At 43.9% G+C, this 25,856-nt stretch overlaps 1 protein-coding gene across 1 annotated transcript; it reads right to left on the bottom strand.

Moving 5' to 3' along the window:
- Nucleotides 1-1,318: 1,318 nt before the first annotated feature.
- RNF8 (ring finger protein 8) lies at nt 1,319-24,659 on the bottom strand. Its single transcript, XM_056853088.1, has 8 exons — nt 24,537-24,659; nt 21,387-21,515; nt 16,173-16,910; nt 12,686-12,745; nt 5,620-5,709; nt 5,235-5,342; nt 3,498-3,702; nt 1,319-1,521 (listed from the first exon to the last, which is right to left on the bottom strand). Exons 1-8 carry the CDS (start codon nt 24,657-24,659, stop codon nt 1,319-1,321), a joined length of 1,656 nt encoding a protein of 551 aa, XP_056709066.1.
- Between the last annotated feature and the right edge of the window lie 1,197 nt (nt 24,660-25,856).

The following is a 25,856-nucleotide window of genomic DNA, read 5'->3' as shown; positions in this document are numbered from 1 at the left end:
TAGGCACAGGATTCTTTGGAGCTTAGGGAAGGGTTAATTTAATCTCGACACCTACTTCTACTTTTTAAAGTAATAACAGCCAGGTAGACTCAACGTTTTTATGGGCCATAAGGAGACTTAATCAAATGAGCTCACTATCATCAAAGCAAACTTACCTTGCAAGATGTGAAAACTCAGGATGGTACTACACAAAAATGACAATTCCAAAGAACATGGGCTGCCAAGCATCAAGTTCCACACCCCCTTCCATAATTTCTACTTCAACACAGGTCACACCATTATGATGTGTTGCTTTTCTCCTGCAAGCAGCAATAAAGGGTATGGAGGAAGGAGAGAAACACACATCTTACTGACATCAGGCCTGGGTTGAAATAGATCGGGACTCAATACTGGGCTGCTTTTTCTGGCAGCCACCACCTGTGCCTTGAATTGCATAGTTCAGGTTTTTTTTGGGGGGGGGGGGCAGGAATCTTAGGACAGATTCTTAATACAACTTCAGAACAACAATATGTAGAACTGCAAGACAAGATTTCCGAAGTCTTTCTGCAGGTCACACCAAAGCTGTGTCCAGTTACATAAAATATTTGCACCTGGTTTTGAACACAGGAATATCTTACAGGAATCTTCCTAAATCTTGCAGTTTTAAGATGGTGGTGGGAACTGATGTCCCACTGGCCAAATATGTCCTGGACATATCCCACACCTGGCTTTCAACACACTTAAACTTGCCAAAAAAGCAAAATGGAGCCAAAAACATACAAACTGCCCAGGTCACACTATTCCTCTTCCCTACCTCTCTGTTCCAGAAAAAGCAAGTTGCTGGTCTCAGTCTTATAGCCTTGTCCCGCTATGGCTACGTTTGCAGAAGTGAGTAAGGAAAGTAACTTTGTCCATCGCCACAGTGGTGTTTCTATTGCCAACCCACTACTATAAAGTAAAAGCTTCCTTCAAACTCAGCTGCTTAAGGGGCCACAGCCCCTGCACGACCAACAGATATGCTCAAAATAGGTATTCAGCTGAGGTGAACTTGATGCCTTCAAGCTAAGCAGTATGTAATCTTCCTGAAGTAGTTGAAGCAAGAACAGAAACAGAAGTTTATAGTTGCCACTGGTCTAGGATGAAAAGTGGGTTTTGAGTCATACAGCGTTTGATGATACGCTTTGGAGATATTATACATCCATTTAAGAAAAGAAAAAAACCAGGACCCCGCCAAACCCTTTTAATCCACAATTTAAACTCCAGTCTCTTCACTGTCCCAAACGTCCAGTCCTTTCTCCCAGCAGACTCCACCAGGCTGCGAAGGCGCAGCCCATATTCTTCAGATAACGTGCTGACTATCAGAGTCCCCCTCGTAGTCATCACTTTCATCGCTGCTGATTGACAGGATGGAGCGAACAGAGGTAAGGCTGCTAGTCTCACTGTCTAATGTTGAGGTATCACTACTGCTCTCACTGTCTGAGAAAGAGGTGATACTACTGCTTTCACTTTCTGATGCTGGGCTCTCCAGAGCGACTTGCTTCCCTGCAATTAAAAACACACACACAAAGAGTGATTAGCTGAAAACAATGCCAATACTTTATTTAGGCCAGCAGCTTGCAAATGAGAATTTTCTTTGGCAATCCCACCTGGAGTCAATTCACACTTTACTATTTAAACTCCTAAGAACTGAGGCCTAAGTCACTTTCACGCTATGAAGAATCCCAGCTGTCAAAGATGTGTACACCATTGAGAGCCAGCGTGGTGTAGTAGTTAAGAGTGGCAGACTAATCTGGAGAACCGGGTTGGTTTCCCCACTCTTCCATGTGAAGCCTGCTGGATGACCTTGGGCCAGTCAGTTCCCTCTGAACTCTCTCAGCCCCACCTACCTCACAAGGTGCCTGTTGTTGGGGAGGGGGGAGGAAAGGTGATCGTAAACCACTTTTAGACTCCTTACAGTAGAGAAAAGTGGGGTATAAAAACCCAACTCTTCTTCATTCACAACTTATAATGCCATGGTTCTCTTCTATCCTTTCAAATTCAGGTACTTTTTCTAACGTGTAAACCAACTCATACCTTTCCATTCCAAACAAAGATGACTTACACAAACTGTTGGGCTGCAGAAAACAAAGCAATAAGATAAGAAAGCAGCAGCATCCAACTTCTGGTGTGATTTTCTACCAGCAAGGGGGAGAGAAGCAGCTTTCTCCTAGCTGGCAGAATTTAATATCAATCCTTTGAGGGCTAGGGACAAAGGTCAGCCCCTAGCAAATGCACTTCAAAGTGAAGTTGGTTTCTGTTTGAAGACTGTGAGAGCGGGGGAAAGAGCTCCTTCACAACTACCTTTCCTCTGAAGCTTCCTCACTGATTGTAGGCCATAACCGCCCATTTGTTTCCAAGGTGGCACATCTGTCACACCTTAGTTGTCTCTGACTCTGAGAACCTCCTGGTGATTTGCATTTACTGCAGGGATGCAGATTACCTCATGTCTTCAAAGAGCTAGCGACGACATGGCCGATATTAATGTGGTCTATTGTTTTCCTGACGACTACATTGGCTGACTGATCACCAGCTGATGAATTCGGAAGGTATAAGACTGAACCTCTTCTGATATAGAACTATGGAGTTTTGAGGATGCGCTGGGGTGTCCTCATTCTGCATCACTTTGCCCCAGGAGGACTCCCTGTGGGACTCACACTCTGCAAGATGGAAATAAGCCTTGCATTTGGAAATCTGGTAATAATTTTGAAGCAAATCCTTTTGTCGTTGTAAACTCTTGCAAGCCTTGCCTATTGCTTAAGAATTAATGTGTAGTTAGCAATTGTTAGACTTTCTTGTTTTCACGCTATTTTGCTTCCACAAATATTTTACTTTCTGTAATGAGCACATTTCTTTAGAATAAATCTTTGACTTTACTTTGGAGTCTGTGAAACCTTTTTGGGCTTCAGGGCTAAATCTAAGTGCCTAAGTGTGTGTGTGTGTGTAAACCACCTACCTTTTGTAACGTTTGCTGACAGCTACCCTCCCCTGACAATCTCTACTCTGCAGGGCTGGCGCGGTCTTTTTGGTCTTTTGGGAACTAGCTGGGGAAGAGTTGCTCTCAGCTCCTCCCTGTTAAGGCTAAACCTTTTGGAACAGACAGCTGGTGGCAGACCTACCTACACTGTGTACACTGTGCTATAGGAGAAATTCTGGAGCCCAGTGGGTGTTTTGGGTTTTCTTAGGAAAACATTTGGTGACTTTTGACCCAAAGAGGAACCGGCTTGCTGGTGAGTAGGCCGGACCTCCTCTGCAATGTCAAGTAAGTGCTGATCAATACATCTTGTTGTATAATCGTTTTTGAAATGCTGAACCCAAAGCAGTCTTTGGAATTGTACTGGACATGTTTTAAAAAAAAATTTTTTTTAAAGCTCTTCATGCGGACAGAAGCCTTTGCCACTGATATATTTCTAACTGAGCAATACGATAAGTAAGTGTTGAGCAAAGTTCAAATGCCTAAGAACGGAAGACCCACCTCTCACCTTTTCGTTCTTTGATGAGTGCCAGGCGACGGTGCTTCATCTCAATATCCAGGTTTTCCACCATCCTGTCGATACAGTTGTCTAGAACCAGCGATCGGGTCTTGGACAATATTGTCCTTCTACAGATTGGACATTCCACCTTGCGCTTCATCCATTCTTTGATGCAATAGGAGCAGAAGCTGTGTGCACAGTTCAGAGTGACAGCCTGCAAAAGCAAAAATGGACTAGTTATCTGAGCACTCTCCCATTTATCACTGGAAAAAGTGAGGTGCTTTATTTCCTTGCTTGTGCAGAAGAAAGTATATTTGGGTGGGAAGAATACAATGGGAAGAAAATGATTAAGATTTTGTAGGGTTATTTCTTTCATGCAATGTGATGAGCTTTTCTAATTTCTTATGGTGTGCACCTTCTCTGTATAGGTGACACTTTGGTTTGAGTATTATTTGACGACAATTTGTGGCATATATCCTCCCACTCTATTTTTGACTTTAAAATAATAAAAAACAAAGCTCTGTACTGAAGACTGTTTCTCTCTCCCTACCCCCCACCCAAGGAATAACCCTGGTTCTACCTCTGAAAGGTGTGGTGGGCTAGCTAGGCTTGTATTCTCTTTCTTTCTCTCTCTCTGTAAATTATCAGATTTTTTAAAAAGAATGCAATCTTATTATCGATACCTTAGATTTTATCTAATCTTCAGGAAGTGTGGGGGTGAGACTTGTGGCAGAGAGGACTCACACCACTGTTGGAGCCAGGTGATCAGGCTGAAACCCATGCCTGCATTTGGTGACCTTCCCCATTTATTAGTTAGTATGAAACGTCATTAGGAGACTAATTACTTCTTGAACGAATACTAGAATGACTATGCAAAGATGACTCCACTGGTAGTTTCTCTGTAAACTGCCCTATGCTACTGAAAATTCCACATTTAAAAAATAAACTCTACAAAACAGCACAGACCCATTTATCATCAAGATTCTCTTTAATACATGAAAAGCAACAGATCAAGATACAGAGCTTCCTAAATTTACTAAAAAAAAAACCTGCACATTCAATAGCTGTAAAAATTATAATCCAGAATTATAACACAACATTTTGGTGTTTCTTCAATTAGCCATTAACTCATGCCTTCCTTCTCCTCCCTTGTTTCATGGCAAACAAACCAGAGCTTACTGTCAAACTATGGTTTGCACTTGTCCTCCACATCCATCTTGAAATCAGTACACCAAGGGAGGAATGCTCACATCTGGTCAAGGCTCACTCACGTACTGCCAAATCAGACATTAAAAGTAAGCCAAGAAAGCCTCTTCATACTTTTGTCTTGAAAGGGTTTACCAGCAACTGTACTTCCAGTGAATGGAAGTAACTAGTTACATTGCCAAAACTTCAGAAAAAAATAATTCTCAGACAACAGCTTCAATATGTCCTAATGTTGTACAAGAAAGCTCTTAAAAAGAATTATAGAAAGAGACAGGTGCTATCCACGCTGTTATAGCCAAACAGCACCAAATATATCAGTGTACTCTGAACAGGGAATAGGCCCTGCAGAGAGCTACAGAGGGGAATCCATATTTTGTAGACATACAGGTCTGGAGAAGAGAGCTACATAAATACAAGACCAATGAATTAAATTGGGTAGGGCAACTTCAAGAATGGATTCCATAAGGAACAAAATATTCGTGCTATTATAATGCTTCTTGAAACTTTGCCATTCAGTCTCATGTTTTAATTGTTTTTTACCTCAATAAAGTGTTCAGAGCAAATTGTACACTGCAACTCATTCTCCAGCACATCATTCATCTGGTTCAAAGCCTCCTCCTTCTGTGCTCTTGCCTTCTCTTTCTCCTCCTGTAATCAAAAACACACAAGATCAACAACTGCAGAGAATGCATTAGATATGAGAGACAATGTATTGGACATGAGAAACGTACTTTCTAAACAGTGAGAAGTAAGAAGGTGTCAACAATATGAAGATGCCTCGGAAGCCACATCCATCCCAAACTCAGCCCCATAAGCAAGCAGCTTCCTTAAGATGCAAAACAGATGCTTCAAAGAAGAGGACAACCTTGTAGCAAAGCCTGAACCAACTTGTCTCATTATACTGCATCCTACTTCTGTTCAATACCTTGGTTTCCTTCAACTCCCTATCCTTGGCTTTAATTATTTCTTCAAAGTCCTTTTTGCTACGGCTCAGTTCTTCCATCAGCGCACGATGCTGAGAAATAAAAAAAAAATAGATAAAATTTGAATGAACAACTCTGAACCATGACATTCTACTTGATACTCCCCCCATCTATCAACTCACTAATCAATCTCTCTAAATAAATGTATCCCTTGAAAAGGTACAAAGACTTCAGTGTTTTTATTCTGGAAAAATGTAGAGATATTATGGCCCTTGGGCTATCTTCCAAATGAATTCTAGTTGGAAAGGTGCTGAACAGGCCCTTTGGACCACTAGTAGCTTCCTATTTTCTAGATTCAGAGTGTAAACCAAATCCCCAACCAAAGACATCTAACATGTTATTAGTCAACATTCAGATCAATTTAGAATGTGCAATAGCTTAGTGTTTGTTCTTAAAGATGCTGTCAAGCTTCAGTACCCCATTGCGTCTCAGCAATAAACTTTACTCCAGACGTAGCAGAGAGTTTAAAGATTTATTAAGAAAAGCTAACGGGTCAGTAGGTCTAACGAACAAGGTCAGAATGCAGGTATGGTGAATACAGGGCATCTTTATAGGGAACATACAATACATTTGGTTACATCATTGGTAGGACATGAAAGGGTAAGCTACATCAAAGGAAGAGTATTTGTCACCTCGAGAGCAAATAGCAGTTTTACCATTGGACGGCTTACTTTGAAGTGGAGATCGCTGCCTCCGGTCTTCACACCGATACCTCAACTTCCCACGGAAAAGGAAGTGGCTTTGATACTAAACATATGCTTATCCGGGGTCCGAATGGATGCCCTGGATGACACTCTGCCTCCCCAAAGATCCCTCCCCGGGACATCCCGGTTTGGTGGGGTAGAGCCGATGGAATTCTGCTACCAGGGTGGGGGCTTTTACGTGCATAGCGGACACCCATTCATCGTGGCTAGAGTTCAGATGTTTCCAATGCACGAGATACCCCAGCTGGCCCCTCCGCACCCGAGAATCTAATACCTTGGAAATCTCAAAGTGTTGTTCCCCCTGCACCATGATCGGGGTCGCAGCTGCGGGTTCAGGGTGCCATTCAGGTGCCAGTACAAAAGGTTTTAACAGACTTACATGAAATACCGGGTGTACCCCCTGTAAAGTTTTTGGCAGTTCCAACTCCACCGTAACTTCATTGATAACCCGGGAGATTGTGAACGGCCCCACAAACTTCTGACTTAGTTTCTTGCACGGACGTAAAGATCTGAGATTCTTGGTGGAGAGGTACACCTTCCCTCCGACCTTTAATTCCCATTGGGGTGCCCTGTGTTTGTCTGCCTTGGGGGGACATAATCAAACCTTGGGGGGACATAACATATCTGAGAAAAGACAACTGGTTTTGGTTGAAAGCACACTTGGACAGCTTAGCATATAAATGATTATCCCTTAAGCAACGCAAAACCTCCCGCACCAAACCCCGGTGTTCCTCGGGGTCCCTGGAGTATATCAGAATATCGTCCAAATAAACGATTATCCCTTTAAACAGTAGATGGAGGATCTCATTAATTAATTGCATGAAGCATGACGGTGCCCCAGAAAGACCGAACGGTATTACCATAAATTCAAACAATCCGTAACAACAAGAAAAGGCCGTCTTTGCTTCATCCCCCTCTTTGATTCGGACCCGGTAGTAGGCTTCTGCCAGGTCAAGCTTCGAGAACACACAGCCCTCCTGGAGAGCACTCAGGAGGTCCGGAATTAAAGGAATGGGGTAGGCATTAGTCTCTGTAATTGCGTTAAGCCCCCTATAGTCTACACACAGTATGAGATCAGAGGTCCCCTTTTTCTTCACAAAGAAGCAGGGAGAAGAAAACGCAGCCTTGGACGGCCATATGAAACCCTGCTCCAAGTTCTTGTCCAGGAATTCCCGCAGTACCGCCTTCTCTTGGGGGCTCATGGGATAAACTCGGGCTTTGGAAGGCTTAATGTCTTTAAGTAGTTCTACAGTACATTCCGTCGTGCGGTGAGGGGGTAACAGGTCACAGTCCGTCCCCTCAAACACATCCGCAAAGTCACTATACTCCAGGGGCAGCGCGTGGGTCTCAATCGCAGCGGCATCCCCCCCCTTCGCCTCCGGGAATGTCGTCCCGGCCGTGTCTCTCGCACTGGGGAGCCCGAAACACAACCCGCCTCTGTTCCCAATCAATGCTCGGGTTGTGCCCCGCCAGCCAGTTGCTGCCGAGAACTACTGGGTAGGAGATCTTAGGTACTACCGTGAAGTGGATCTGTTCCCAGTGGTTTCCCACCCCCAGCAACACTTTCCGAGAGCGCAAATGGACCGCCCCCCCCCCCCGAAGATCGCTCCCATCCATTTGATGGAAATGCAAGGGCTGGGCCAGTTCTCGAGTTCCGACTTTCAGGCGCTCTACCACAGCCTGATCAATCAAGGTCCAGGAACACCCGGAGTCTAGGATAGCAACAACAGCCACAGGTTCCCCTCCCCGGGGGTTCTGAAACAACAGGTAGCAGCAGCGTTTCTCCCTGGTCACTCACCCTAAATGGAGCCGGTTTGGTTTCTTCCGAGGGTGCCCTCCGTGCCGGCTCACTCACAGAAGGCTGTCCTCGTTTTTTGCCGGCGAGGGCTCACTGTAAAGATCCAGAAGATTATGGTCGTCTGCCGGTTCTGCTTGCAGAGCCGCTGTCCCGCGCCGGCCGGTAGTCCCTTCAGCCGTCTTACGATCCTGGGCCTGAGGTGGCGTAAACTCTCGTTCTCGGATCGCCCGGTTGCCAGACCCTTCCGCCAATGTGCCGGGACATTTCGCCGCGAAATGACCCATCTTTCCGCACTGGAGACATGCTCCTTCCCTGAAGCGGCGCGCCCTATCCAGGCTAAAAGTCCCTCGGTTCTTTCCGTCTCGCCACAGTTCTGCTGTGTTGCCCCTTTTGGTGGGAGCCGCGGGGTTTACCTTTGACGGGCGATCCTTAGAGAACTGGAGGGTAAGCTTGCGAGTCTCCACCAAGGCCGCCAATTTAATCCAGTTCTCCACCGACTCCGGATCTCCCAGGGTCAAACAGCCGTCCAGCACTTCCCAACGCAGTCCTTCTCGGAAGTGTTGGACTTTAGCGGCCTCGCTCCATTCCCTTATCTTACAGGTTAGGGACTGGAAGTCCTGAGCGTACTCACGGAGCGGGTACCTTGCTTCAAACGACGCATGGCAATCTTAGCCTTTTCCCCACTGTGGGGATCCTCAAAACGACGGCGCAACGCAGACATAAATTCCGTCAGGGATTTCAAGGCCCCAGGCATAGTTTCGGCCGCCGTTACTGCCCATTCTATCGCTTCCCTCTCCAGTAGGCTGATCATGTATCTGACCCGGGTCTCCTCTGAAGGAAAGGTTTCCCCTTGATTCTTCATAAACCCGGACACTTGGAGTAGAAAGTATGGTAGCTGAGTGCTGGATCCGTCAAAGGACACCTTCAGATCTCTGGTGGTAGGTCGCCTGAGCGAGGGTGCCTCTCTACTGATGGGAGTTTCCGCAGTGGCCAGAGAGCCCGCTGGGGGTTGCTGCGGGGTCTGTCTGAGCTCCCTCACTTCCCCCAGAACAATACCCAAGTCCCTCTGCAGTGCGTCCATCCGTGTCTGCAGGTCCCAATTCTGTAGAACCAACATCTGGTTCTGGCCGTGAAGCAGGGCAACTTCCTCCGAGGCGACAACAGCCGGGGTGACCGGGGAGTGGGTGAGCGAGGGCTCCTCCAACCGTTCTGTAGGCACGGCCTTTCGGTTTCGTTCCCCCTCCTCACCGTACCGGGCGGTTAGTGACCCCCGGTAGAATCCACCACCAGGGTCTGACGCCACCAGTTCGTTGGCCCCAACTCTCCGTCGCTGCTCTGCTTGGTGGGCAAGGAGGTCCACGTTGGCATCCCGGTAAGCCCAGACGGGCGCTGCTCGGGGGTCGTCGCCTCCGGACCAAAATCAATCAGGATTTTCTCCCCTGTGAGGAGCGAGTGCGTGGATCGCGTGGACATATTAATACTATTTCCTAAACACAAAAATAAAAAAGAAGGCTTGGAGATTCTGACCTACTGTCAGGCTTCAGTACCCCATTGTGTCTCAGCAATAAACTTTACTCCAGACGTAGCAGAGAGTTTAAAGATTTATTAAGAAAAGCTAACGGGTCAGTAGCTCTAACGAACTTAAGGTCAGAATGCAGGTATGGTGAATACAGGGCATCTTTATAGGGAACATACAATACATTTGGTTACATCATTGGTAGGACATGAAAGGGTAAGCTACATCAAAGGAAGAGTATTTGTCACCTCGAGAGCAAATAGCAGTTTTACCATTGGACGGCTTACTTTGAAGTGGAGATCGCTGCCACCGGTCTTCACACCGATACCTCAACTTCCCACGGGAAAGGAAGTGGCTTTGATACTAAACATATGCTTATCCAGGGTCCGAATGGATGCCCTGGCTGACAGATGCCACCAAAATAAACATTCAGACTGCAGATTAAACTTATGATCAAACATTCCTCCACACTAAAAAGTTCCCCACACAGATGTCAGGAAATAAAGTACTCCCTGGCATGTCAGCTTTCTATGTGCGGGGAACACTTTTCATGCTAAGTATCAATGTTACACATTCCAATGGGGTGCCTTCCAGATACAGATTTGCTCTTATCTGACCCAGAGCAGTACTTCCTCAGCTCCCATCTGCTAACACCCCTCTTGTACCAGAAATTTATGTATTTATTTATGACATTTTCATCATTTGGACACATGGGAAAGAAGCACTGGAGATATTTAAGCAGGCCTTCAGCAACTTCCACCCCACCACCAACCTGATCTGAACCAATCTACCCAAGAAGTACATTTTCTAGACAACACTAGAAATACATAACGGAAGCATAAAAACCACCTTATACTGGAAACCTACTGATCACCAAATATATCCACTCGCCTCCAGTCATCATCCCAAACACACCAAACGATCCATCATCTACAGTCAAGGTCTACGCTACAGCTGCATCTGTTCTGATTCTTCCGACAAAGGTTCTCACCTGCAGGATCTCAAACACACATTTTTGGAATTACAACACCCACTGGGTGTAGTAAGGAGACAGATCGACAAAGCCAGAATGATCTGAAGGGAGAAACTGCTACAAGATAGGCCCAAACAAAACAACAACGGAAAACCACTGGCAGTCACATACAACTTTCAGCTCACACCGGTTCAACACATCATTAACGACCTACAACCAATGCTGGACAATGATACTCCTTCCTCACAAGCATTGGAACGGAAACCTTTTCTTGTACACAGACAGCCTCCTAACCTTAAACAGCTTTTCACCAACAATGCCTTCCCTAACATGGACACGGACTCTGGGACCAAGGCCTGCAACAAACCAAGATGCCAACTTGGTCCCCATACTCACTCTGACAATAGTCACCAGACCCAACAATACCAGCTATACCATCTCAGGTTCATTCACTTCTTCCAACGTTATACATGCCATCAAATGTCAGCAATACCCTTCTGCTCTCTACAGAGGACAAACAACTGCAAAAGAATAAATGGGCATAAATTTGACATTAAAAACCACAACCCTCAAAAACCAGTGGGAGAACATTTCAATCTTCCAGGTCATTCCATTTCTGACCTAAGAGTGGCAGTCTTAGAACAGAGAAGCTTCAAAGGGGAGGTTTTAAAAAAAAAAAGACTACTGAACTTGAGTTCATTCACAAATTCATAACAATGGACCCCGCTCCCAGGGCTGAATTCTTAGGATTATCTCGCTACAGATGCTAATTTTCTGCCCCTAAGTATTTCTTCCCTGCTCTAACCAAGCTGAAAACATTTTGCATTGTACCTCTGCATCCTGACTCCCTTCCATGCAACACCTCTCCCATCTTCTGACTGGGATATAAGGGCTCCAGGACCCATTCTAATTTGCATCTCATGAAGGGAGCTTTGACTCTCAAAAGCTTATTCTCCAAAAAACTTGTTGATCTCTAAAGTGCGACTGTACCTGTTCTACTGCAGACCAACACGGCATCTCTCTGAAACGCTCATCTTTTGTTTTTCTAATTATGCCTGTGTGAGGGTAGAATGTGCACTAGAACACACCATACATTGCAGTAAAAGATTGGCGGCGGCAGGCAAGCAGCCTTTCATTGATGCTTGTTGACTATTACTAATTTTCCCATTTAGGTACCCTCAGCAGCTCTTTATTCATTCTTATCCCCTTTTGTTTGGTGTCTGTTCCTGGTCCAATGCATCACTGATGAGTCCAATATGGGAGCCATCATACATGTGAAGAAAGTAGCCTCCTTTGAAATGTGGTGTTGGAAGAGAGTGTTATAGATACTGTGGACCACCCAAAAACAACAAAAAATAAGTGGGTTCTGGATGAAATCAAGCCTGAATTGTTCCTAGAAGCTAAAATGACTAAACTGAGGCTATTGTACTTTGGTCACATTATGAGAAGGCAGGAGTCACTGGAAAAGACAATAATGCTCGGAAAGGTTTAAGGCAGCAGGAAAACAGGAAGACCCAACATAAGATGGATTGACTCTATAAAGGAAGCCACAGCTCTCAGTTTGCAAGACCTGAGCAAGGCTGTTAAAGATAGGATTTTTTGGAGGACACTGATTCATAGGGTCACCATGAGTCGGAAGCAACTTGACGGCATTTAACACATTTGCTGAGTCACATTACTGATCCATCTAACCTAGCACAGCTGACAATTGTTCAGCTAAGATGACTGTTTCTGATTACCATAGCAATGTACCGGTTTGAAGGAATACATTGTTAAATAAATCTTAAATGTTTCAAATGAAGAACATATGCCAATAAGAGCCATAATTGGAAAGACAGCAATCAGCTTCCAAATGATGAAACCATGAGATTTTTCTGCAAACCTGGATGTTTCCTCCACTTGGAAAAATATCCTACCTTTCCATACATCACCCTGTTGTGTGGATGTTTTGATGTGCACTCTTGGGATAAGTTCAGAATTAAATATACGGGAATAGCCTAGCACTGTACTAAGTTACCTGCACCAGGACCTGGGCCAGTTGTTCTTTCAGTTTCTCTTCTCCTTGTTCCTCCGTTCCCTAAATGACAAAAAAGAGGCTGTCAGTCAGGTATAAAAAGAACTAAGAACTTGATGGATGTCAGGAGAACACAAATCAACTATGTATTGGTTCCTTTCTAGCAAAAAAACTAAATAAGCTGCAACAATAACTGTGAAAAGCCACTGGCTTTCTTCTTGCTAAAAAAAAGAGACGCTCTCTGCCACAAGCAACTGTAACGCCTGCTGGGACTTCTAGTTACAGGGTGGCTTTTTTAATCTGTTGTATGAATAGTTGAACTGTGCTATTTATTAGGTTCTTATATGAACAGTCTTTACAGAAGGCCAGTTCATAACGTGACAAGTTTTGTTGAGTACAGATTTGAAAATAACTTCTAAAAAAGGAAATAACAGTTGCAACAACTTGAAAGAACAAGAGGCCTGGCTGCCAAAAAATTTGGCGGGCAGATTCCAAGCAATGTTTGATAGTCAGCCCTCTACAGCTGCAGCTGATCACTTTGAGTTTTACAGCCCAAAGACATCCAATCTCTAATATTTCTCATGTGGGCATCTTATGTTCTTATCAGCTACTAGCCATGGTAACTAAAGGGAACCTTGATATTCAGACAGTGAACCTCTGAACGTCAGGCCAAGGCATTAGACAGTATTCCCCATTTGTCAGTCCTCCAGGGCCCTTCTGAACTCACTGAGGTTATCTTACTAGTCAAATCTTACTAGTCAAAATGCACAATACTGGGCAACTGCATAGAGGGAGGAATATCAAATTATTCTGCCGGCAGAGGACGGGATGAAGCGGAAGATGTTGCTTTTGATTCTCATGGCTTGCATTCTTCTCATTGCCTTACCCTCCCGATGGTTACTGCACCTGTTAACAGCCACATCTAAAAGGGGGAGCAGAAGAGAAAGTGGCATCCTGATAGACTGACAGGGCACAAGAAGCTGCTCAGCTCAACTGGGCTTGGACTGTGTCTTTGTCGGTTTAGGAGCCTACCAGCGACCATGGAGGTCGAGGCACAACGCCAGGAATCTGAAACCTCGGGGGGGAAATCAAGGGGTGAAGATGAACTGAGACGATGTGGAGACCGCACTGGAAGTAAGTGGGCTATAAGAAGAGCCTTTGAATCCTTCTTGTGTAAATTACACTTGTTGTAATATTTCTGTTCCTGTGTGTACCTGATGGATGCTGTAGTAGGAATAATCAGACTCCTGCAACTAGTGTACCCGATACAGGCTAGCCAAAGAAAATGGAAGCCACATCCTGAGATCATTCCAAGGGTAAGTGATTGGGACATGAGGACAAAAGAAAAAAATGAACAGCAGCTTTGTAGTCCCCCATGAAACACCGGTGGAAATGAAGTGTTTTAGAGCCAAAAATCAATGAGGGATCAGTGGCAAGGAAATTTTTCTTCCTGATGACTATCTTTTAAGGCAAAGGAATTTGCTACATTATGTTTTTATAAGGTTGCTAACCTCCAGGTGGTGGCTGGAGATCTCCTGGGATTACAATCAATCTCCAGAGGACAGAGATCATTCCCCCCCACCCAGGAGAAAATGGCCACTTAGGAAGGTGGACTCTATGGCATCATACCCCACTCCTCCCCAAACACCCCCTCTCAAGACTTCAGTCCCAAAATCTTCAGGAATTTCCTAACCCAGAGCAAGTAACCCTATGCTTTTAAGAGAATTGCTGCTCTAAGTCTTACAGCCAATTTTTATTTCATTTTCAGCCCAAGTACCAGCACAGAACCATCACAAAAAGTACCCTTCCTGTCTTTATGCTATCTATCAGGTAAGAGTAGATAATTTTTTAATGGAAATCAGATTTGTAACTGATTTCTACTAAACATTTTTCAAACCTAGTGGCCAGGGAGTTCCAGCAATATCCATTCTGACCACATGTATATTTACTCAGCAGTGAGTGTTACTAGGTTTAATGGGGCTTATTCTCAAGTACATGTGCCCAGGATTACACCCTTGAACATGTAAAAAATACATAAAGCTGCCTAATCAGACCCTTGGTCATTCAAAGTCAGTATTGTCTACTGAGACAGGCAGTGGCTCTCCAGGGTCTCAGGCAGAGGTCTTTCACATCACCTACTTGCCTGGTTCCTTTAACTGGAAGTGCCAGGGATTGAACCTGGGACCTTCTGCATGCCAAGCAGATGCTCTACCACTGAGCCACAGCCCCTCCCCAAGCTGTTTTATACCACGTCAGGCCACTGGTCCAGCCAGTTCAGCACTATCTATTCTGAACAGCACTGAACAGGAGGGTGTTATCCACAGATCATTTCCCTGCCTGCTACCAGAGACAACAGAACTTCAACACAGGGACCTCTTGCATGTAAAGCATGTGCTCTTCCACTAAGCTCTCTATACACAGCCCAAACCCCAGGTTCATCTTGAAAAAGTATTATCTGAAGAGGTGGACTGTCCTGCGCGAACTCTAGGGTGCCACAGAACATCTTGTTCTTGTGACACTGGCCAGTTCTTTTCACTTTTGTAATAAATTCTTTTGGAAAAGAATTTGCACATTTTATTGGCTCTTAACAGCAAATCTGTAGCCTTTATAATAAGACCAAGTCCTATACACCATGTATGAACAAATTTCCCATGTATAAACAAATGGCCCAAATTTCTTCACAGCTTATGAAAGAGGATTCCTTCACAAGCAATTGTACATGTTGTACAGTATTTGGGCATATGTATAATTATGTAGCTATTCAAAAATAACTTGAAAGGGCAAACTAGTCAACATTATGAAATTAACCACAACATGAAAGTAAAAATAATTTCATGCATACATTAGATTATATTGAAGGTAGCAAAGCACAGAAGATAGCAAGCTTATTTTAAAGAACTGTTTTCCTTTTATTGAGACAGTTTGCATAAGGTCCAGTAAGTCTAGGAATTAGCATATTTTTACAGGTAACAAACTTAGCTCATTCTATTGCTGACCTAAGAATGGCAGTCCTCAAACAGAGAAGCTTCAATGTGAGAGTGTTGAACTTGAGTTAATTCGCAAATTCAGAACAATGGACCCTCCCCATGGCTGAACAGGGACATAGGATTCTTATCTCACTACAGATGATAATTTTCTGTCCCTAAGCATTTCTTTCCTGCTCTAAGCTGAAAACATTTTGCATTATAGTTTTGCATCCTGACTCCCTTCCTTGCAACACCACTCCTACCTTCAGACCGGGATATAAGAACTCAGGGATCTCCATTCCTACTTGTATTTGATGAAGAGAGCTTTGATTCTTGAAAGCGTATACCCCATAAAAACATGTGGGTCTCTGAGGTGCTGCTAAACTTGAATCCAGTTGTGATAAGAGTCACTCTGTCCACGAAAAAGAGGCCGACCTCTTTCCCAGTCATTCCTTTTGGCTTATGCCTGTCTTTAAAGATCATTTCCAAATATAGTACAGTGCCAGGTACACGGTAGTGCTTACCTCTAGTTCCTCATAGGTCTTTTCCAACTGTTCCACTCTCTGCTGCTGTTGCTCCTGCTCAGTGCAGAGCTGGTCCTGCAAGTCTTGCAACTCCTGCTCTAAAACCTGGATGTCTTTTGGAGTACACTTCTTCTTCTTCTGCCTCACGTTCAAGACAGCTGTCTGCTTCTCCTGCATCTTGGCTTTTAACTTTGTCATTTCCGCCAGTGTTTTCATTATTTCTTCCAAACCACTCCAAGACTGTGCCAAACTGGGAGCTTTTAGGTCCTTAGAGATGGGAGATGCAGCATTCCCAACTTGCACAACGCTACAGTGATTTTTCTTCTTCTCCTTCTTGCTCGGTCTTGGAGGAGGTAGCACTACATCCATGTTTTCTGTTGGTTGTTTGGACAATTCTGTACCGACTGCCTCAGATTTCCCTAAAGAATCAGCATCAGAGGACAGCCTGTCTCTCTTAGACCTGAAACTGGAAGGTCCTTCCACACCTGAAGAGTCTACTTCCTCCAAGCTAACTTTACGTTTAGCCCTCACATCTTTCATTTTCTCAGTCAGCTGGTCATTTTTCAATGCTAAAAGGGGACTAACTTTCTTCCATTCATCCTTTATTAACGTATATTCATATTCAGCTGTTTCTCTATGTTTTAAAGGCACTCCTAACTGAATAAAGTCACCTTCTTGTAGAAGATAGGCCTTTGATGGATCAATGCGTTCAAAATTTAGCCAGACACCATTCAGACTCTGCAGATGGAAGGGGGGGGAGAAAGAGTTGTTTGTTGTTGTTTTTAAAGAAAACTACAGAAGCATATATATTTTTGCAAAAATAAAGTACTTTCAGGGAAAAAATGCAATATAAACTGGCATTCCTTAAATAATATCAAAACTATAAGTGCAGTAATCCACTTTGCTCATAGCTCTAGCACTTTTAGAACAACAGTGATTGGCAGGCTTATTGTGCCTAGTAATAAGATATGAGGACAAGCAGTTTATTCTCTGCTTTACAAGTGAATAGGAAATAGCTGAAGAAGCCATTAGAGAAGACTTTAAATCACACTATCATATACACTCCATACTGATGAAGCATTTATTCCAAAAAGCTAAATAATATTGTTACTGGATACTTGAGAATATGACAATAAAAGTTTTTTTAAGAGACAAATGGAGAAAACGTTGCAATACCAACACCTGTCAAATCAAAGAGTACAATGTTGTACTCAGGCATGCTGAGTATTGTAATATCAATGGAATTACATACACGTACAGCAATCAAAAACAAATGGAGAAAGACTTAAATGCACAAAGCATTATTTGTTATCCAAATGTATATAGTACATTAAACACTACTGAGGGGAGCGCCTCATGGGATGTAAGCTCGGGCCAAGGAGGAAATATCAGAAACAAAAGCAAAAATTGGGAACCCAAGAAGTTTACATCATTCTGCTCTTCTCCGTTCTATCTTCACAACAATCCTGTGAGGTATGTTAGCCTGAGAGTGTATGACTGCCCCAAGGTCACCCAGTCACCTTCCTTGGCAGAATAGGGATTTGAGCCTGGGTTTCCCAGATCCTAGTCCAAAACTCTTACCACTATGCCACACTGGCTTTTGTGGGTTGGCTGCTGTTGAACAGTAGCAAGCAGCCAGGCTTGGGTGAGTCATAAACATCAGTTGGCAGCAAGTCACCCAGTGGTTGCTGCCAGGCTTGGCCCCAATTTCTACCTCAAAGGCCAAAACAATCCTGCGGCTAGCAAAATCAGGTTGCGGCTAGCAAACCCCTTCTAGACATTTGTAAAACCATCATTTCTCCATAACTTACTTCCACTGCTGATTGGCTGACTGTCAGATTACTGCCATTGTAAACCATATTAGGAGCCAATAGAAAGTCACCAACAGTGTTGATTGTGGGAAAGCAGCAACTCTGTATATTTATACTGATGTTATCTATCAGCTGGCATAGTTCTCCCTTTCTCAAAAAATATTAACCATTCACCAACACTAAGAAGACCCTGACCTGGTTGGCTTAGGCTAGCTTGATCCCATCAGATTTTAGAAGCTAAGCAGGATCAGTTCTGGTTAGTACTTGGATGGGAGAACACCAAGGAAGTCCAGGGTTGCTATTTAGAGGCAGGTAATGGCAAACCACCTCTCTTTTTCTCTCCTTGAAAACTCTACAGGGTTGTCATAAGTCGGCTGTGACTTGATAGCACTTTCCACCACTGGACAAACAGATATCACATTGCCCAAACAACCTATAACATTGGTTCTTGTAGGTTATCCGGGCTGTGTAACCACGGTTACACAGCCCGGATAATCTACAAGACCCAATGAACTCTGACCGTGAAAGCCTTCGACAATAACCTATAACATGCTTAAAGGCCCACGGGGGGGGGGGGGGGGCTTTTCACATCACCTGTTGCATAAGAGGCTCTAGAATGGAAAATGGAACTCTTAATACCTTTATGGGTATTTCCTGTTATATTTGTGATCAAAAACCAAAACAGTACTGCTACAAGAATTAGCAGACAGGCTCCTGTATACATTAACCTGAAAAACCTTTCAGAAGAAAATCTAAGCACAACTATCTATTACAAACTCTCCTTTACTTTTGGATTAATAAGTCCACAGGTATTTGTTTACAAATATATGCACAGTCAAAGGAAGACAACCTGCTTTAGAATCGAATTCGTATGTTGAGATGCTGCCCCTCTCATCAGCTACGTTAAAACACAAAGACATCAAAGGTTTCGGTTAAATACAGTTCCCCAAAATAAGTCAATATTTAATATGATTCCTCCTACAGCAATACAAAATACTTTCCAAATCAATATGAGAATGCCACATGAACAGAAAATGAAGGGAAGTAAGCAGTGGGGCCCCACACGGATCGGTATTGAGGCTTGTGCTATTTAATTTATTCATAATAGCTCTGGAATTGGGAGTGAGCAGTGTAGTGGCCAAACTGGCAGATAACCAAGGCCGACTGTGAAGTGCTCCAGAACAGTCTCCACAAATTGGGTGATGCAACAACATGGCAAATGAAGTTTTGTTAGTAAGTGTAAGGTGATACACATTGGAACCCAAAATCCCCATGTTAAGTACATGCTAATAGGGTCTGAACTTGCTGAGACTAAGAGGGAAAAAGACCTTGGGGTCGTAGTGGATAGTTCAATGAAAGCGTCCACCCAGTGTGCTGCAGCAGTGAAAAAGGCAAACTCTATGGTGGAGACTGTTAGGAAAGGGACTGAAAATAAGACAACCAACTTTGTAATGCCCCCGTACACATCTATGCTGAGGCCTCATTTGCAATGCGGTATGGAGTTCTGGTCACCATATCTCAAAAAGGACATGGTAGAACTGGAAAAAGTACAGGAGAGGGCAACCAAGATGATTAAGGGGTGGGGGGCACCTTTCCTATGAAGAAAGGCTGAAGAGTATGGGTTTTTTCAGTTCAGAAAAAAGATGATTGGGCACTTGATAGAGATGTATAAAATTATGCACGGGGTAGAAAGAGTGGGTTCTATAATCAAATCAAGCCTGAACTCTCCCTAGAAGCTAAAATTACCAAACTTTGGTTACATTATGAGAAGACTAGACTCCCTGGAAAAGACAATAATGCTAGGAAAAGCTGAAGGCAGCAGGAAAAGAGGAAGACGCCACATGAGATGGATTGACTCCATAAAGGAATCCACTGCTCTCAGTTTGTAAGAACTGAGTAAGGCTGTTAACAACAGGACATTTTGGAGGTCATTAATTCATAGGGTTGCAATAAGTTGGATGCGACTTGAGGAAACAGAGAGAGAGTGGAGAACTTTTTTCCCTCTCCCAAAATATTACAACTCCATCCAATGAATTTGATGGACACTAGATTTAGGACAGACAAAAGGAAATACTTCTTATGGTGGCAAGAGTGATATATGCGAGAAAATGGAAAACAGAGAAATACCCAGATTTAGATGAGTGGATTAATAAAATAACAGAGTATGGAACCATGGCAAAACTGACATCTTTTATACATAATAGATCAATTTCAGAATTTCAGGGGAAATTTTTTTTTTAATTATACAGCTAAAAATTTGGAACAGAATTAAACTAAATTAAAACAGAATAAGAAAGATTTGACTAATATATGTCTAAAACAAGTAATAAATATGTTATTATATATGGAAAAATATGAGAACAAAGAGTAATGTAATTCAAAAAAGTTGATAACTGAGTTGTAATTTTGAAGCTAAGCTCCACGTGTATTGTTATATTGCATTTATGCTTTAATGTTTTTATGTTTGTGTTTCTTAAAAATAAAACTTCTTTAAAAAAATACTTCTTTACTGAAGGAGTGATTAAAATGTGGAATTCACTGCCAGAGGATGTTGTGATGGTCACAGGCATAGAAAGATTTAAAAGGTGATTAGACAGATTCACGGAGGATAGGTCTACTAGCGGCTACCAGCAAAGGTGACTGAAGGGAACCTCCACATTTAGAGGCAGAAAATCTCCTGAATACCAGCGCAAGGAGGCAACATCAGGAGAAGGACTCGGCCGCTATGCTCTGTTGCTGGCTCTCCAGAGGAACTGGTTGGCCACTGTGTGAACCCAGATGCTGGACTAGATGGAGCACAGCTCTGATCCAGCAGGGCTCTTCTTATGTTCTCATGCCAGTTTAGTGAGGTGAACAATGTTAGAACAAGGAAGAGCTAATCCTTACTAAGGCCGAAGCCCCATACCAATGACTAGCTCTCAATTAACCAACCCCACACATTTAATGTGTGGATAAAACAGGATAGCTTCAATTTATGCAGCCCTCACCTGCATGAAGACCACATGCTCTTCCATCCTCAGCAATTCTCTCAGAAAATAATTCCACTTTCTGGAGGTAATTCTCAATTCCAGACAGAAAAGTTACTCGGTCAGACCCAACTGATTATATTCAAAATGAGCACGTTTTTATAGTTAGCCTGATCCTCCAGATCATGGTCAAATCTAGACTGTATTTTGCTTCAGTGGAACAGAACTTTCCTGCCTCCCCATTCCAGCTCACTGATCTCCACAAATGCCACTCCTCGGGGATGGGGACCCTGAGGAACTACTATGGAGGGTATGCAGCAGAAAGGGGAAATTCTGTGTAACCTGCCAATTTAGTCTGGATCTAACCCCATGCTTTTGAATTGGATTCCACATTCAACTTCTTTAAAGTCATAATCCGTTATAATAATTTTCTGTACCTTATTATCTGTCACTGTCCACTGGCCATCAGTATTTTGCTTGAACACACAATGGTTCCGTGAGATCATCAATGGACAGGATTTTGACATCAACTGGTACGTGACACCAGCTCCACGACCTATAGTAACCTGAACATAAAAATAAAAAAATCCTAATAAATTCACTTTAGAATAAACTGTTATGGAAAGTATGCTCACTCTGAATTAATTACTTCCTTACCATAATTCAAGGAAATACAGTAAAACACCATGCAAATATTCCTCTAGGAACAGTATTTCACTGTGCCACTTTTTAATCTCATAGTCAAAACATAATAGAAACCCTTTGAACAAATGATTATTTTGCAAACAAGGTAAAGAACATGTCTGTTTAAAAAGAGGACTGTGCTGAGTAACAGACAAATCCTATGTAGCCATCTGTACCAATACAAGTAAAAACTAACCGCCAGTAAGTATAAGAGAAAGCCATTGTTATTACACATTCTCCAGAATGCAAATTAATTTGGATAGAGGCTTATCAGGTATTTTGACATTAATTCTTGTTTTCTATAACAATTCAATCTGCATCAACATGGGATGTTAATACCTAGACTGTAGTGCCCAAATATTTTCATTGCACTCCCTTCAGGTCTCAAGACATGTACCATTTTTTCCCTCTTTCCCAAACTTCCCAAACACTGCAGTTGACACAGCTTCCTAATGGCTCACAAACTCTTGAATGAGGCCAGACTCCTCAAGATCCTTCAGAGCTGTGTCATCCCCACGCGTGGAGGGGCTGTGGCTCAGTGGTAGAGCATCTGCTTGGCATGCAGAAGGTCCCAGGTTCAATCCCGGCATCTCCACTAGGTGATGGGAAAGACCCCTGCCTGAGACCCTGGAGAGCCACTGCCGGTCTGAGTAGACAATACTGACTTTGATGGACCAAGGGTCTGATTCAGTATAAGGCAGCTTCATGTGTTCAGGTGAGCAAGGATTCCCAGAGAATCTGCTCACAATAAGGCTCAGCCTCACAACCACGTGGCTTTTGAGATCACCATGCTTCATGTGTGTAGAGTTCTAAGGAACAATCACAGTTTCCAAGTCATAAACTTTCCCAACCGCCCTGTGACTTCAATGTTCTTCACACTGTTCTCCCTAAAATTATACAAGCCTTTGAAAAAACTTCTGACACATTGTTTGTTGTGTGTGTGTGTGTGTGCGCGTAAAGTGCCATCAAGTCGCAGCTGACTTATGGTGACCATTATGGGGTTTTCAAGGCAAGAGACTAACAGATGTTGTTTGCCGATACCTTCCTCTGCATAGCAACCCTGGTATTCCTTGATGGTCTCCCATCCAAATACTAACCAGGGCTGACCCTGCTTAGTTTCCGAGATCTGACTTCCCTCCCCATTATTTGTTATGGTGTCTTAAATGTTTTTGTTTCCAGGAGTATAATCAGACTGAATCAGGCCTACATTAATTGTGACTCTTCAAGTCCATTCCAACCATGTATTGTGATATGTCACATGCCCGATAATCCTCTTGCTTTTGCCATCCCAAGCAGAGAGCAAAATCACGTATATTGAGATCAATCATTTATACTATTGTAGCATCCAAGCCATGCCTAGCAATCTTGCCCAGAACATCTTCAAAGAAATCTACTATTAACTAAAACCCAGCACAGTGCTAGTTGAGTTAGTTCAATCTTAATTCACTTCTGCTTAGGTTTGTTTTACACTCTGATACGTATTTACAAGAAAAACACAAGAGGCAGCCATTTCTACTGATGCATCAGACCACAGTTCTCTTGGAAAAAATATAGGTGAACAGCCAAGACGTACATAGCTACTAACTTCTGCTAAATTGGAAACATTTCACACAGCCGTAGTCTGTTAAGACTAGTGGAACTCAAGAGCCAATGTGCTGTAGTGGTTAATATCAGCCAAGGATCAGGAAGACCCAGGTTCAAGTCTCCACTCTGCCATGCCATGGAAGCTTAATGGTTAAGCTTAGGCCACTGACATGCTCTCAGCCTAATCTACCTCACAGGGTTATTGTGAAGATAAAACAGAGGAGAGGAAAATGATGCTAGCTGCTTTAGGTTCCCATTGGGGAGAAAGACAGGATACAAATGAAGCACATAAATAAACAGAGAGACTACTGAACTACTCTCCACATACTTTTAGAATTTGGTTCAGGGGAAGCCCTGCTTTGGCAGCTGCACATAAATTATGATGCAAAAGACAAAATGAGAACAAGAGGGGCTGTGGCTCAGTGGTAGAGCATCTGCTTGGCATGCAGAAGGTCCCAGGTTCAATCCCCGGCATCTCCAGTTGGGACCAGGCAAGTAGGTGATGCGAAAGACCTTTCTCTGCCTGAGACCCTGGAGAGCCATTGCCGGTCTGAGTAGATAATACTGACTTTGATGGACCAAAGGTCTGAGTCAGTAGAAGGCAGCTTCATGTATTTGTACCACTCTTCAAAGTTGTTTTTTTTAAAAAAAATATTAATCAACATGATAAAACAACAAATAAGAGCAATCTCCAACAGAGTAAGAAAGATGCATTACATTTTAGAGTAAAAGCCAGAATTGAAAACAGCAGCCAAAGATATTAAAGGGAAATCTATAAAACAGCGGGAATATAGGTGTGTGTGTGTTAAGTGCCGTCAAGTCGCTTCCGACTCATGGCGACCCTATAAATGAAAGTCCTCCAAAATGTCCTATCTTTGACAGCCTTGCTCAGGTCTTGCAAATTGAGGGCTGCGGCTTCCTTTATTGAGTCCGTCCACCTCTTGTTGGGTCTTCCTCTTTTCCTGCTGCCCTCCACTTTTCCTAGTCTTTTCCAGTGACTCTTGTCGTCTCACGACGTGACCAAAATACGACAGCCTCAGTTGAGTCATTTTAGCTTCTAGGGTCATATAGGGAATATAGGTACAGGAATGTAAAAAAAACTACAGTTAGATTAGAACTAAACAGCCCTTTGAACGAGGAAGCACCGGCCAAGGCCCATGTCCCAAACCCCTCAAGGGAAGCAGGCTTGAAAGTTGCCATGCCCCTTCTTGGAAGCGCCAAGTTTCCCCTCCCGCCAAGCCCGCTCGTCGCCCCCTGATTCTTCGCCGGCTCCCCCTCCCTCAAACCCTGGGGTCGAAGACCACCACCCCCCCTCTCACCTCGCTGCCGGCCTCCAGCAGCAGCCACTCGTCGCCCATCCCCGCTCGCTTGAGGCACCACACCTGCCCCGAGTCCCCTGAGGGACGGGCCGCTCGGCCGTCGCCGCCAAAACTCTCCGCCATCTTCCCCGACCCCAGCGACCCGCAGGCAGAAGCAATCGCCTCATGGGGAGTCGGCGGACCAGCACCGCCCAACTGAGGGGAGGAGGAGCAGGAGGGAGGGGGGGAACTGCCAGGCACTTAAACGCTTCAGGCGCCCGTCACAAAGATGGCGCCTGGCTAGGGCCGCCCACAAACGCCGCTGGGCCAGGCAGGATCAATCGATGCCAGGGGCAGGAGGGAACGTTGGGCGCAACGGTCTCTGGACTGAGAGGCCTGGGCTGATCTCCTTCACTGCCCAACCCTACTTCACAGGACTGTTGTGAATGATCCAGAGAGAGTCCTCTAAGCTGCCTTGAGCTCCCTTCCCTGGAAGAGTAGGATAAAAATGTTCTAATCTAGATGGATAGGGAGTGGACATGGAGGAGAGGGCTATTCATGGCTACTAGTGAAAATGGATACTAGTTATGATGCATACCTATTCTCTCCAGTATCAGAGGAGCAGGCCTATTATATTAGGTGCTGTGGAACATGGGCAGGGTGGTGCTGCTGCAGTCGTCTTATTTTGGGGGCTTCCTAGAGGCACCTGGTTGACCTCTGTGTGAACAGACTGCTGGACTTGTTGGGCCTGATCCAGCACGACCTTTCTTATGTTCTTATACCAACTACTGCCAGTCATTTTTATTATTATTCTTTCCTTTACTTTCATTCTGGTCTGGATTTCCCCCCTTTTGCTCTGATCATAGGCAGCAGCATTGTTGAGGGAGTGCATTAAGGGCAACTGATGATCTTATAGCCTGAGGGCAGAGGTGGGTTTTCCTAAATCCTCTTGCTCTAAGTCTGCCCATCCCTTGTATGCCCTAGGGTGCTTGGGGATAAGCGTATGAATGATGTGGCACACGGACACTTTTGGATTTGTCCTCCTGGCCAGGGTATCAGCAGCTCCTTCTGTATGGAAAACAGTTCAAAGGCATTATTTTGTTTCCCATAAGGGTGCTAACTGGACAGACCTATTATTAGAAAGCAAGAAAATGTGTGTGGGGTTGCAAATTTAGTTTGCCACTCACATATTGTGATTTAATCTCCTGTATGTCTGCCAGCTTTAATAAAACTACCCTGAAGTCTGTTTTGTGCATTAAGGCTTGATAGTCAGCACAACAATGCTAGTACTAGAAATCTGACATTACCACGAGGTAATGAGCCTTGCTGAACTCGTTACTG

Source organism: Euleptes europaea, chromosome 7 (assembly GCF_029931775.1).
Source record: "Euleptes europaea isolate rEulEur1 chromosome 7, rEulEur1.hap1, whole genome shotgun sequence".
NCBI lineage: Eukaryota > Metazoa > Chordata > Lepidosauria > Squamata > Sphaerodactylidae > Euleptes > Euleptes europaea.
Note: the sequence above shows the minus strand (reverse complement) of the source record. Positions and strands in the feature narration are given on the sequence as shown.